Source organism: Triticum dicoccoides, chromosome 2B (genome assembly GCF_002162155.2).
Source record: "Triticum dicoccoides isolate Atlit2015 ecotype Zavitan chromosome 2B, WEW_v2.0, whole genome shotgun sequence".
NCBI classification, from domain to species: Eukaryota; Viridiplantae; Streptophyta; class Magnoliopsida; order Poales; family Poaceae; genus Triticum; species Triticum dicoccoides.
Window position 1 is genome coordinate 117,702,834 of NC_041383.1, and position 12,176 is coordinate 117,715,009.

Here is a 12,176-nt window from a genome sequence, read left to right on the forward strand (position 1 = left end):
CGCCCACGTACGATGAAATCCATGACGCACGCCGTATACATCGGTGATCGGTCGCGGAGAGGAGATAATTGCCGCTAGCGTGCGTGTCCTGTTGCTCTGCCGTGGAAGCCAGGGAGACCGGAGGAGAGAGCGGCAGGGCCGTTCCGTCCGCCGGCGCACGCGTCCAGCATCGGAAACGTGGTCGCGTGGAGGCTGCGATCTGTGAAGCCCGCCTCATATGGGCTCTCGCCGAAGCAAGAGGCTCCCGGCCAAACGGGCAGCGCAACTGGGCAAGTGGCATGCGCCGGTGGACATGGTGCGCCATGCGGAGCATAACAGGTCGCGTGCGTGGGAGTAATGCAGAGACGGTTTGGTAACTTCGATCGGGTTCGGGGCCTGGTACCGTGCGACGGTGCGAGTGCGCCGGAAGAGGGGAGCAGCGCAGGACGGATGGTGCGCAACTTCAACTCGAAATCATCCGTCCGTCCGTCGCAGGAAAACGACGCAGCAGCTCGGCGGCCAGACGAGGCGAGCGGATTGAAGTGGACGGCAGCGAGCACGAGGACATGATCGCAGATCGCGGATGGTTTCGCCGGGAACCTGTCGACGACGACAAGCGCTTTCGACGCCACCCGCCCACAGACCCCGGAGCATAAATAAAGGGAAGAAATGGAAAACGACGCACCAAAACCAAAACAGTGCTTAACTAGTGGCCACAGTCCACAGAGACGAGCGAACCCATAAAAGGACGAACCCAATTGCATTGGATCAAAGTCGACGAAGGCGACATCAAGCAGCTTTTGTACAAAAGCACGGAGAACATTAGAGACAGACGCGCACCACGTAAAGCATAGCTAGTACAACATCATTATCATTATCATCACCCGTGAGCACGTATCCAAGGACGCTAAACCCAGGATGCCAGTATCTTCTTAGCCCTGGATCCACATTATCTTATTCAGTTCCGGCCAAGGGCGACAGACCTCGTCCGTCAGGGCAGGGTAGGGGCACGGCGTCACACCCTAGGCCTGGGCCCCAAGATCCATAGTCTTGGCCGCCTCCGGCTGGCTCTCCCCGGCGGTCTGGGCATCAGATTCCACAGGCTTGGCATCGGGCGAGCTCTCCTCCGCGGTCTGCGCATCAAGTCCCATAGGCTTGGCATCGGTCGAGCGCTCCTGGGAGGTCTGGGCATCATGTCCCGTCGGCTTGGCATCCGGCGAGCGCTCCTCGGAGGTCTGGGCATCAAGTCCCGTCGGCTTGGCATCCGGCGAGCGCTCCTCGGAAGTCTGGGCATCAAGTCCCGTCGGCTTGGCATCCGGCGAGCGCTCGCCTGCCGGGCTCGTCCCGAACACCTTGGCGATGCGCTCGATGGGGATGCCGGGGAGGAACCGTGCGCCGGGGAACCCCCGCCCGGCCGCGAACAAGATCACCCTGTTGTACTTCTCGCACCAGTAGGCGGCGGTGGGCACGACGACCTGCGCCACCTGCGGGAACACCGGCAGCCCGTTGAGCGAGCGCCAGGCGGAGACGGCGAGGTGCTCGGCCGCCGGCTCGTAGCGCACGTACAGGTCTTTGGCCACCGGCTCGCAGCGCACGTAGAGGCCCTTGGCCACCGGCTGGACCATGCCGTACACGTCCTTGGCCACGCCCTTCACGCCGGACCGCCTCGCCCCGTCGGCGATCTCCCTGGCCAGCTCCGGCACGGCGTGGACCGCGTGGCACGCCTGCGCCGACGCGGACTTCACCGCCGGAGGGAGGTGCCGGCCCAGCTCCTGCACCGCGTCGTCCACCTGACATTGCCCAATGCATACCAATTATTAGCAGCAACGAGCAACATTGTTCGAGTACCAACCACCATGCTTGAAATTGACGACAAGTGTCGCTGGATTGCCGTGACAAAAATAAAATGAAATTCAACCGAGGCATGTGATTCCCCGGGGCACCACCTCGGGGTCTCCGCCAGTGCGCCGGAATCAAAGGAATCTAGTCGGGGTCGAGACACGGGCAGATTCCACGCACCGGCACGGAAAAATTCTCGACCACACAGCCCTACGCACCAAACCAAACTAGGCCCCACTCCACGCACCAGAACGGGAAAAATTCTCGATGGAACGGGAAGGAAACTGCAGAGGTTATGTGCACCGCTAGAAAATCCAGCGGCGTGTGCTGAGCATGGCAGTTTGGCAGCAGCAGTACAGCCACGCTGTAACGGGCCGCGAAACGAGGGCAGCCGCACCCTCTGATGGAGATGGACCCTAAGCTAGGGTGGGGAAGGGGGGTGGCTCGCGAGCCGCGCGGGGGGCCGTACCTTGCGGTCGACGAAGGCGAGGACGTGGAGGGGGACGCCGTGGAGGCGGCGGGCGACGGGGCCGGCGACGCGCCTGACGGCGGACTCGACGGCGTCGACTCTGGGGCGAAGCGAGCCGGAGTGGTCCCTGGCGAGCGCGTAGAGCGCCGCGATGCACACGGCCGCCTGCACCGCCACCACGTGCACGAACCCCAGGCGCCTCAGCCTCGGCCTCTCCTGCAAGCAACCAACCGAACACGAAACGCCCAAATTCAGAACCGAATCGGCGCAAACTCCGCACCGAATCGAGCCGAGAAGCAAGGTGGGAGAGGATGGGAGGGGAGGGATTTCGTTGCGCGTACCGCCTGCGGGCTGGCGTCCGCCATCGCTCGCGAACCGCCTGCGAATCGAAGGAACGAACGAACGGGGGGTTTCTGGAAGCTAGCTGGTGGGGGAATGCGAATGCGGCTCGGTGGAATTTTCCTCCTTCCTGCTACAGCTAAAACGGGGAGCGAAATGGCAGGGCCGGGATGGGGGGCCTATGTAGGCGCGCGAGGGATGTGGCGGGGCCGTCCGATGGGGAGGGCGTTCGATCGGAGCCGTCGTCGACACGGCGCCAGAAGAAGGGCCCGGGTCTGGGAGCGGAGCCGGTACGACGTGGCTGGCGTGAGCGGCACGTGGCCGGGACGGGAGGGGCACGTCGCTAGCGGCGATATCTTTTCCTCGTCGGTCCGTGCGCCGAGAGGAGAGAGAGATAATTGGACTTTGGGCAGATGGACGGCTCTGGTGACCGGAGTCTGGCGCCGTGATGTCACGGTACGGTGGTGATGTAGTGCCGTGATGTAGTAGTGTAGTGTATTGTAGACTTTTGCCTTCTGGAATTCTTTTTTTTTTTTTGAGGAAAACCTTTGCCTTCTGGATGGAAGTGTGTGTATGCTTGTTGGGTTTTGGCCGTTTTGGTGCGATGATATGGGCCGTCCACCGTCAGCTTTCGTTTATGAGAGAATGCTTTTTGCCTGAAAAATAAGCTGCGAAATCTGCAGGGACACTATTTTCACATGAATGAATTATTATGTACGAACACTTCTTGTCACGGTGGTTGAGCAGCGTCGTCTTGTTTTTTAGCAATCGTGCCCGGGAAATCAAACGCCTCGATAGACCGAACCGTACGAAGGAAGGAAGTTCCGTCACCGGCACGTTGATGCGCTTGTGTGATCATCACACTGCGCCACCGCGCGCTTTCTCACGTGTGTGGTGCGTCGGGTCTTCACCACCTTCACGCAGTGCCTTCGGGCTGGAACAAGATCTTCGCCACACTGTAGATCCCGGACCAGAAAGGGAACAATCGATATGTCGTGATGGTTTATAGTACTCCTACTAAATTAATTGGCTCCCGCAGGTGATGCCACACTAACCACCAAAGCAAACCCCTATCTGCTGCTGGCATTGCCAGATTGTGCCGGGCAGTTGACTGATGTTAGCAAAGATCATTTTTTTGCGGGGGATGTTGGCAAGATCCATGGGCCAAAGGAATGATCCCTTCATCTTGGCTCTTGGGTCCGCCACAAGCGAAGCATATGCACCATCTAGCATTAAACTTTTCTTCAAACTAAGACCCAAAAAAGGTGAACCAAGCCCCGTGCAGCATAATAAACACAGCAGTGTGAGAAGCTAACCCGAACCAGTTGGCACTTAGCAATATTAACGGAGAAAACTGGGCTCACCTTTTACTTGTTAAGTTTGAGCAAGCGGACGACAATGATGACTATCATTCTATCAATATTCTACTCCCACGCGCAACAATCAATTTGTAGAATCATACATAAGAACATACAACCCTCTTCTCTGTTAGATGCCTTCTAGCTTTTGAGGTTCGATCACTATTATTGTTTTCTGACATCAAATAGCGGGACAGGGACGAGCACGTTTAGCTGCAGCGTTGCACAACTCGGACATGATGATCAACCGGACGTGATGTTAGCCATTGGCAGCTACGCGTAGCTGCATCCAGCAGAAGCATATCGTTGTACAGACCTGAGCTCTCGTTGCAGGAAGCAAAGCATGCGGCACAGGTTTCAGACCTATCGAGTGAAGGCTGCGGAGTCCCTCTCCTGTTCTACAGTGATGCCAGGGCTGAGCCCATCTTGCATCTGCTGCCCAGATCCCTGTGTACAGTGCACATGTTAGATGGAGTAAATAAATAAATACGATTTTGAAGGTTGTTACATGGAAACAAAACAAATGTGAAAGCACGGGGGCTCGAACAAAGGTATTATCCATAGAGGCAAAACTAGACAAATGCAAAGTGCAGGTTTATGTGCCTTGGCAGGGAATAGCCATATGGTGGTATTTCTAGTGTTGCCGATGTTCCGTCATAAACAAAGATGTACAATCACAGTACAAACAAAGATGTACGATCACAGTACAATATGTGAAGATGACTGTTGAAAACTATTTGTGAACAACTTACTTGCGCCTGCAAAGATGACAATGGTAGCTGCTGTTGGTCTTGTGGCATATAAGCTTGTGGTTGAGACAGCCTGTAGTAAGGCTCCTTCAGTTCAAGCTTGGCAGTGGATGTCTGCAGGATGCCATCTGGCTCCGCACCCACACCCCACATTTTGGCTTCCGGTAAGAATCAGAAGACCACAGGAATGATGAGCTTCAGAAATTCATGAGCAATAGATTGAGTACTAGTGGTAAAAAAAGATAAAAGGGTGTCCAACCTGACATTGTTAAGTATATTGTGTAGCTTTGTGCACTGTGGGCCACCAAATGCAGGCGGCCGGTTATTTCTTGGCCAGCCATGACATATAATGGCTGTGCAAGTACACATCGCAACTGGTACCAGTGAGTCGTAGGGGAGCCAGGAGCAGTGGTAAGCCATCTTTGCACGGTGCTACATTCAATATACCAGAATTTTAATACCAGGGAAATGAATAAAGGGATTGAAGACAGAACTACTTCCTCCGTCCGAAAATACTTGTCATCAAAATGGATAAAAAGGGATGTATGTAGAACTAAAATATGTCTAGATACATCTCCTTTTATCCATTTTGATGACAAGTATTTCCGGACGGAGGGAGTATTAATGCAATACAGCACCCAGAAAAATAATACTCCCTCCATCCCATAATATAAGAACGTTTTTGAAGCTATGTTAGCTTGAAAAACGTTCTTATATTATGGGACAGAGGGAGTACTAACAGATCAAAATATACTGACCTCCCGTTGAACAGCACATCAAACCAACAGGCTAGCCCATGCACCCTAGTGCCAACAGAGGATACAAAACTCAGGGGAATATCAATCTCGTAAAGGTCGTCTTCCTGAAAATGAAATACGATGATGCCACATTTTGTACAAACAAAAACAACTTCCACAAAAAATACAATTAACTTCAATATCATCTCAATGTATCTCACCTTCATGCTAGTGAAATCAAGCGTATGATACGTAGATTGAGAAATCAACAATCTTGGATCAAATGCATCCACCACGGGCTGCATGGGAATTACAAACACATTTAGATTCGACAATAAGAAACAGTCGCTCAGAACAACAGCACTCATTCTTGGGTCATATACAAAGTACATAAGTAGCAAAAAATAGTAATGGCATGCTTCAAGCCTTCAACTGCATCAGAACCGAGCAGGAATCATGAAAGAAATAGCCAGAGTGTTCATCTCAGTATGGTAACTTGTGAAATCCATAAGAAATAGAGCACGAGTAATTTTAGCAATTAACTGGTAAGATCGGTTCACGGCCAGATAACCTACGAGATCCATGAGAAACAGATTACGATTAATTTTATCAATTAGCTAGTCGGAAACAGAAAGCAAAACATTTCACAGGTCAACTTGTTACGGGTATTCCATTGTTACTATACTAAGTGTCTAAATACTACGTAATATATTGGAGAATAGTAGGTTCTTTTCAACAAAACATGAGGCAAGAAACTGAAGCATGATGAAAGCAAAACCAACGATCAGCTACAAACGGCTCAAATAAAAGTATTTACTAGTGACACTGAGTGTCAATGCAATTCCAGTCTAAAGTATGGTGCGGGAGGAAACATGCTTACAGAGGTAGCTAAAAAAAAATTACAGACAACATGAAAACACGCATTTAACAATCAATTTACCATGGCTAGCTGCAGTTGAAATGCAAAATGCTAACTAGTAAGATCAAGTAGTGTGCACCTGTGAAAAGTATCCGTCAAACGCTGAGCCATGCAAGGGTGTAAGATCAACACCAAAGAAGTTATGCTGCTGCCAGAAGAGAGACTGCAAGTACACCAAAACTCAAGATAAGACTGCAGAACTCAAGAGAGACCTGGATTACTCTTTTCAGTAAAAAGATAAACACAAAGCAAATCCTGCAGAGATGGTAGTTAGCACTCCACCAGTTTGGAATGCCCACGCTTTCCAAGATTTATCTTTCACCAACAATTTCAACCAATACATGTATGTGATGTAAAATTAATACCGTTGGAAAGAGCAGTGAAAACGAACCAACAGTGTCTAGAAAACTGTTACTGTTGGAAACGATGAAAATGAATCCAACGGTATAACTTCTGTATCATGTGATGTATAACTTCTGTGTCATGTGATCTACATATTGTTGAACTAATTGTTCATCAATGTTAAATCTCCAAAAGCGCGACATCTAACATTTCCAAACAGAGGGAGTACCATTACACAACAACTGTGCTGATTTTTATATTAGTTTGCGTTTTTAAGCTGCGACGTCCTGATTAGATTCTTGTCACTTGTGAGGTCTTAAATACTCCCTCCATTTCACATTATTTGATATCCTGAATTTCCGCACTTCCACCAAGGCACCAAATGAAAAAGACTATATTGCCCTTTCTGCATTCATTTACTAGGCTAATAACTCTTTCTAATTTTTAACCTCACATGAGTGCACCATGCACCTCATGCTTGGAACAAACTAAGGACTAGTTAAGCTTGGGAGTAGCCGTGCTGAATTATGCATAGGAGAGGTAAATCAGCTAGTAGAATGACATTACTAGGAAAGGCGTATATGAAGAAAAGAAAGTGAAAAATTGACTGGGTGACAGGTAGGACGACAAGGGAGTTCAAAAGGCAGAGAACCATTTTTGCATTTAGGACAGGAGGACAAAAAGGATGAATGCTCAACTTTGCAAAAAAAAAAAACAATGCCATTTACAGAAATTATGGACACACTTCGCATTTTCAATTGTAAACATTTTAGTGTTGGACATGCTTGGGATTCCTGTGATTAGCTGGTTGCTTTAAACACAGACGGATTCACACATTCCTCTCTACTTTACAGTTTATATATGCTAAAGATATCCACCGATGAAGGACTGGACTTGAAGGTAAATCAACGAACCACCAATCTCATAGATACAAATGACTGAGCACAGAAGCCTCATATCGTGTACCGTTCTATCTTATATCATGCATAACAAGAACACGGAAGCAAATACACCACCAAATCCAGTAACTACGCTTTATTATAATTCACAAAAGTGATACAGTGGGATTAATAAAACCACAGAAAACACCTGATAATAAGAATGTAGGGTTTAGCAAATGACAGTACCTTGTTTGCCATTTCAACATAGAGGTATTCATCGGAAAATGGAGCCATATGAATCCTAGAAAATGTTCAAGAAGTCAAGCAGCAATGAGTAACTTATTAATGATTTATAGAACCATACATGCAAGCTCGTTGTTTACAACATTTCAGGCAGAGCCAAACTGCTTGTAAACCCATTTAATATCAGTATTGCACAAAGTTTAAACATATTCCAATCCATCACAAAAAAATGACTCGGAACTTTCAAATGACATCATTTTGATATGATGTTCTATTGGTGTATGACAATTCCAGAATACAGATGTTATCAAACTGACTGCCTATACAGTGTGACCTGTTCTTTATTTGCTGATAATTGTTGGTATTGTCAACATGGATTTACAACATTGCCAACACATCCATTCTGTGTACAAGGTCCAAAACAATTTTCCAAGTTACAACCATGCAGTCACACAAAGCACAGCCTTATGAACCAAAGCACTAGCCAGAGTTACATGATATGACTATATACCAGATAGGTGATGGATACCCTGCTCTAAGAACATGTAAAATGCACTGTCATCATCTGGTATTTTTCTTTGATTGTATAACAATAAATTTTCTCAAAAATTCACAAGCACGTTTTATAGCTTCAATCTTTTAGCAAGGCAGGCGTCGTAGCAATATCTTGTGGGCCTCGAACCTGGCCCGACCATTTCAGCATTATATTTCTGAGCACTATTAGTTTATTTCATTGTTCATGTCAGGTTTTAGTTCAGGCCTGTGGACCAAGCCCGAAAAGACTGGGCTGTCCATGAGGGAGGCTACTAAGGATGATTAACTAATGCAAGTGCCCCTTTTGCAAGGAGAAAAAAGCCAGGCACATACATGAAGAAAAGAAGAAATGCTAAAGAACAATTGATTAAGAGCACAGGAAAATAATGATTCAATTGGAAAATATATAACCATACACAGAATAACTGAAAAGTGGAGACAGATGCCAAAAGTAATTATTATCCGGAGTTAATCATAAGAAACACACCTTCCAGTTGTTGGAAACATTTTACCATCTGGAGCAAGGAATCTGTCCCTAGCTATGACATAGGACTCCAGCATTCTTTCATTCACCAAAAGGGTTCCTACAAAACATTATAATAATAAATCATAAATACAAATTTCAGAAAGTAAACTAATAATTATTTTATTATTCCTCAAAATAATGAGCGCACAAGTGAATGTTGGAACACAAACATATTTTGAACAAAAACATACAGACAAACCAAAAACCTGCACTAGAAACAATGGGCTAGATCAAAACGTGATACCTGATTCTCTGGAGACATTTAATCATTCTAAGGGCCTATCAACTTTTGAATTAGTATTCCAAATTTCTAACTTCAGAATGCTAGCAGTATGCAAATTGTTAAGGTGTGATCCTGCTATGACAGCTATAAAAGCTGCTAGTGCTATGTGTCAAATTACAGTACTTTGGACCTGGACTTTCAACCATACTGTAATAAACTGCTGAATCAAACATACAGCAGGACCTTGTCTACAAAAATAGTCCACGGGTTATAACCAGTACACTTTGGAGCAGTTTATAATGTACTCTAGTATGTGTCGTTTAGAGCTACCAAGGCTGAGACAAACACAGGAGTTCTCACTTCTCAATATATCAACAGGTGTGCATTGAACATTGCTAAAAATATATACTAATTGGTATGCATACAGATAGACAAAGCACAAAAGGATAGAACCGTCCAGAAAATTAGCTGAGAACCATACCCATAGGCTCAGAAATCAGTATATCAGCTTTTTCTGGAAGTTCAACTTCCTCGACTTTGCCTTTGATGATCTATTTAGAAGAGGGGGATGTACAGTTTCAGTAGAGTCAAAGGAAAGACTGAAAAGGAACATATTGAATCCAACTTATATAAAACAAACCGTGATTCGTTGTCCAAACGATGGGTTCCCAGAAATAAGCCGTTGGGCATGTTCAACCATTTCAGATGCCTCAACTGCATAGACATGTTTGGCACCAGCCTGACATTTACATGACAAACAGCACCTGTTATGTTATCGGACACGAAAATGACAGAAGTCAAAGAACCAATGAAGAAGTTTCGAGCGCACCTGTGCAGCAAATAACGAAAGAATACCGCTACCAGCTCCAACGTCAACCACAACTTTACCCTCGAAGTCGGCTCGGTTTTCCATTACAGCAGCATAGTATGTTCCTGGAGCGAAAGAAAATGCACTTACTATATATATGCAGAAGACGAGTTTAATGCCATGTTGATAACTGAATCAAATAACTGAAAATTTTAGTTCAGAAAAGGTAAACATTTCTCAAATTTCATACACAGTGTAAATTTAGTTGAGTATTTAACGTCAGGTAGAGATATTACCTGTCCTCACAAAATCTTGCAACATATTTTGCTGATGTAATAGCTGGCCATAGTAGTGGAAATACATCTGTGCTGATGATGCCTCAATTTTTGTATCAAATTTACTTTTGCAAGCCACTATTGATCCATTCTCCAATGATTCACCTGTCAGATAACCAGCAATATGTTAGACATGATAAGAAGCTATGGTTATTTTTCCACCAAAGAGAAAGGAAAAATTGAATTTGTGGCATCATTTCTGGTGTAAGTTATTCGATGAACGAGTCACTGCTATTTCTCAGGTGCCAGTGCCACACAGAAACAAGATATGCTAAAGATGTACATACTTTTAGTGAATTCATCATGCACGTTTTACATGCATTCATAAAGCATTAAAATGTGCTAGTTTTAAATGTGCCTACCAAAGGAAGGGGAGGGAGATGGCATCGTTCAGCTAGTGTTAGAATAATGTGTCAAACCGCATGGTAGCTAGCATGTAAAAGAAAAGGAACTTGTCTTGTATTTGAGGGTCACTATTGACTGTTTATATACTGCAGATGGAGCTGATGGCATGCATGTAACTCTAATAAAAACTAACATTAAGAGAAATACTCAGAGATAATGCAACAAATATACTACTTAAATTATCAGAAACAAGAAATGAAAGGACAAACCAGCTTTTCCGCTGATAGTTTGCTGTTTCCATCGTTGAAAAGCTAGAGAGAAGGCTTTGCTCTCGGCTTCTGTCCTAAGAACAACCTTAATTGCTCTTGAAAACAATTTCTGCCTCAAAGAACTGAGAGTTAACATGAAGCCATTTCATATGTACTACAAGAAAGTTCCAATATACAGGGACAGAAAATTATTAACAAATATTCATAGAACTTCACCACTAGCCTACGTGGAGGAAATTTAGCAAGGTATTAAGAGGGTGGCAAAGAAAAAGTGTTACATGGCACGGGATCTATCTTTACACCAAATCAAGTATTCAGAGTTTTATTAGGCTCTATTCCAGAATAGCTAGCACCACAATCCTTTGCAAACAGAAAAAAGGTGTCGAGATTTGTTGCTTTTTTATACAAATTTGAAGCTACATTGAAGTGCATTTAGAAGAGTCATGCTTAGATCATACTACAATTTCATCTACTATTGATCAAGTCACTATTAGCATAAAACGTGCCAAAAATACTGTGTCACAGAATACAAAATGTCATGGAATCTGCATTATTCGTGCCATGATACAGAAATAGTATTTTCAAAATTCACCAAATCACCACTCGAGCTTTTCTAGAGGAAATTAATTGATTCTCTACCTCGATATCATCTACCCTGCAATAACCAATCCTTAGACAGAAAACTGGGCGAAGCTAGCACGACACATTTTCAACGGGGGCACGCCGTACATCCAACAGAGGCACGAAGCTAACTAAAACCCAGCGGAGCAACTGAAGAGTACCTCTTCCACGCCAGCCTTGGCCTCGGTCTCGCCGCTCACGCAGAGCCACTCCATCGACCCCAGCTTGAATATCTGCAGAACCAGAAACATTACTCATCCGAACCCACAGCAATGGCACGCGCCCCTCAGAACCACACGAATCCGAGCCCAGCCGCACCCGGACCACTCCCACCGCTCCACTCCTCCCCAAAATCACGGAGATCACGGCGCGTACCTGCGCGTCGGAGAGGTCGATCTGGAACGCCTGCTCCGCGCCGGGCCTGACGAGGCTGAGGCGCGCCGCCCCGGAGGCGGGGTCCAGGCCGAACACGGCCTTCCCGGCGGCCTCCTGCGAGGCGGCGGCGTTGACGTCGGAGAAGGACACGTTGGGGAACATGTCCGCCGACGCCATTCTCGGATCCCGGCGCGGTTCCGAGCGCCGCGGCGGGGGAGAAGCGGGGGCTAGCTAGGGTTTTGGGGGCGGGGCGGGGCGGGAGGGTGGTGGCTCGCGTGGAGCTGG

The 12,176-nt window shown here is 46.8% G+C and overlaps 2 protein-coding genes across 2 annotated transcripts; both read right to left on the minus strand.

Moving 5' to 3' along the window:
- Nucleotides 1-713: 713 nt before the first annotated feature.
- Nucleotides 714-2,777, minus strand: LOC119362492 (stress-related protein-like). The gene is made up of 3 exons (XM_037627716.1): nt 2,629-2,777; nt 2,288-2,503; nt 714-1,769 (listed from the first exon to the last, which is right to left on the minus strand). The coding sequence occupies exons 1-3, from the start codon at nt 2,650-2,652 to the stop codon at nt 1,002-1,004; spliced, it is 1,008 nt and encodes a 335-aa protein (XP_037483613.1). The 5' UTR covers nt 2,653-2,777; the 3' UTR covers nt 714-1,001.
- A 1,190-nt stretch (nt 2,778-3,967) lies between these two features.
- On the minus strand, nt 3,968-12,159 carry LOC119362493 (probable histone-arginine methyltransferase CARM1). The gene is made up of 15 exons (XM_037627717.1): nt 11,892-12,159; nt 11,678-11,749; nt 10,896-11,004; nt 10,243-10,386; nt 9,968-10,071; nt 9,779-9,877; nt 9,620-9,689; nt 8,877-8,973; nt 7,859-7,913; nt 6,469-6,552; nt 5,692-5,769; nt 5,492-5,595; nt 4,993-5,165; nt 4,737-4,891; nt 3,968-4,431 (listed from the first exon to the last, which is right to left on the minus strand). Exons 1-15 carry the CDS (start codon nt 12,066-12,068, stop codon nt 4,348-4,350), a joined length of 1,605 nt encoding a protein of 534 aa, XP_037483614.1. The 5' UTR covers nt 12,069-12,159; the 3' UTR covers nt 3,968-4,347.
- Nucleotides 12,160-12,176: the final 17 nt, after the last annotated feature.

What these genes read in the sequence shown, in the direction of transcription:
- LOC119362492 (XM_037627716.1), bottom strand. Translation starts at nt 2,652, where the DNA reads ATGGCGGACGCCAGCCCGCAGGCG. An exon ending in CGGACGCCAGCCCGCAGGCG is followed by an intron (nt 2,504 to 2,628) that starts GTACGCGCAACG and finishes GGTTGCTTGCAG; the next exon opens with GAGAGGCCGAGGCTGAGGCG. An exon ending in TCGCCTTCGTCGACCGCAAG is followed by an intron (nt 1,770 to 2,287) that starts GTACGGCCCCCC and finishes GGGCAATGTCAG; the next exon opens with GTGGACGACGCGGTGCAGGA.
- LOC119362493 (XM_037627717.1), bottom strand. Translation starts at nt 12,068, where the DNA reads ATGGCGTCGGCGGACATGTTCCCCAACGTGTCCTTCTCCGACGTCAAC. An exon ending in AACTATCAGCGGAAAAGCTG is followed by an intron (nt 10,387 to 10,895) that starts GTTTGTCCTTTC and finishes GTTATCTGACAG; the next exon opens with GTGAATCATTGGAGAATGGA. An exon ending in GATGTGCTGTTCAACGGGAG is followed by an intron (nt 5,166 to 5,491) that starts GTCAGTATATTT and finishes TATTGAATGTAG; the next exon opens with CACCGTGCAAAGATGGCTTA.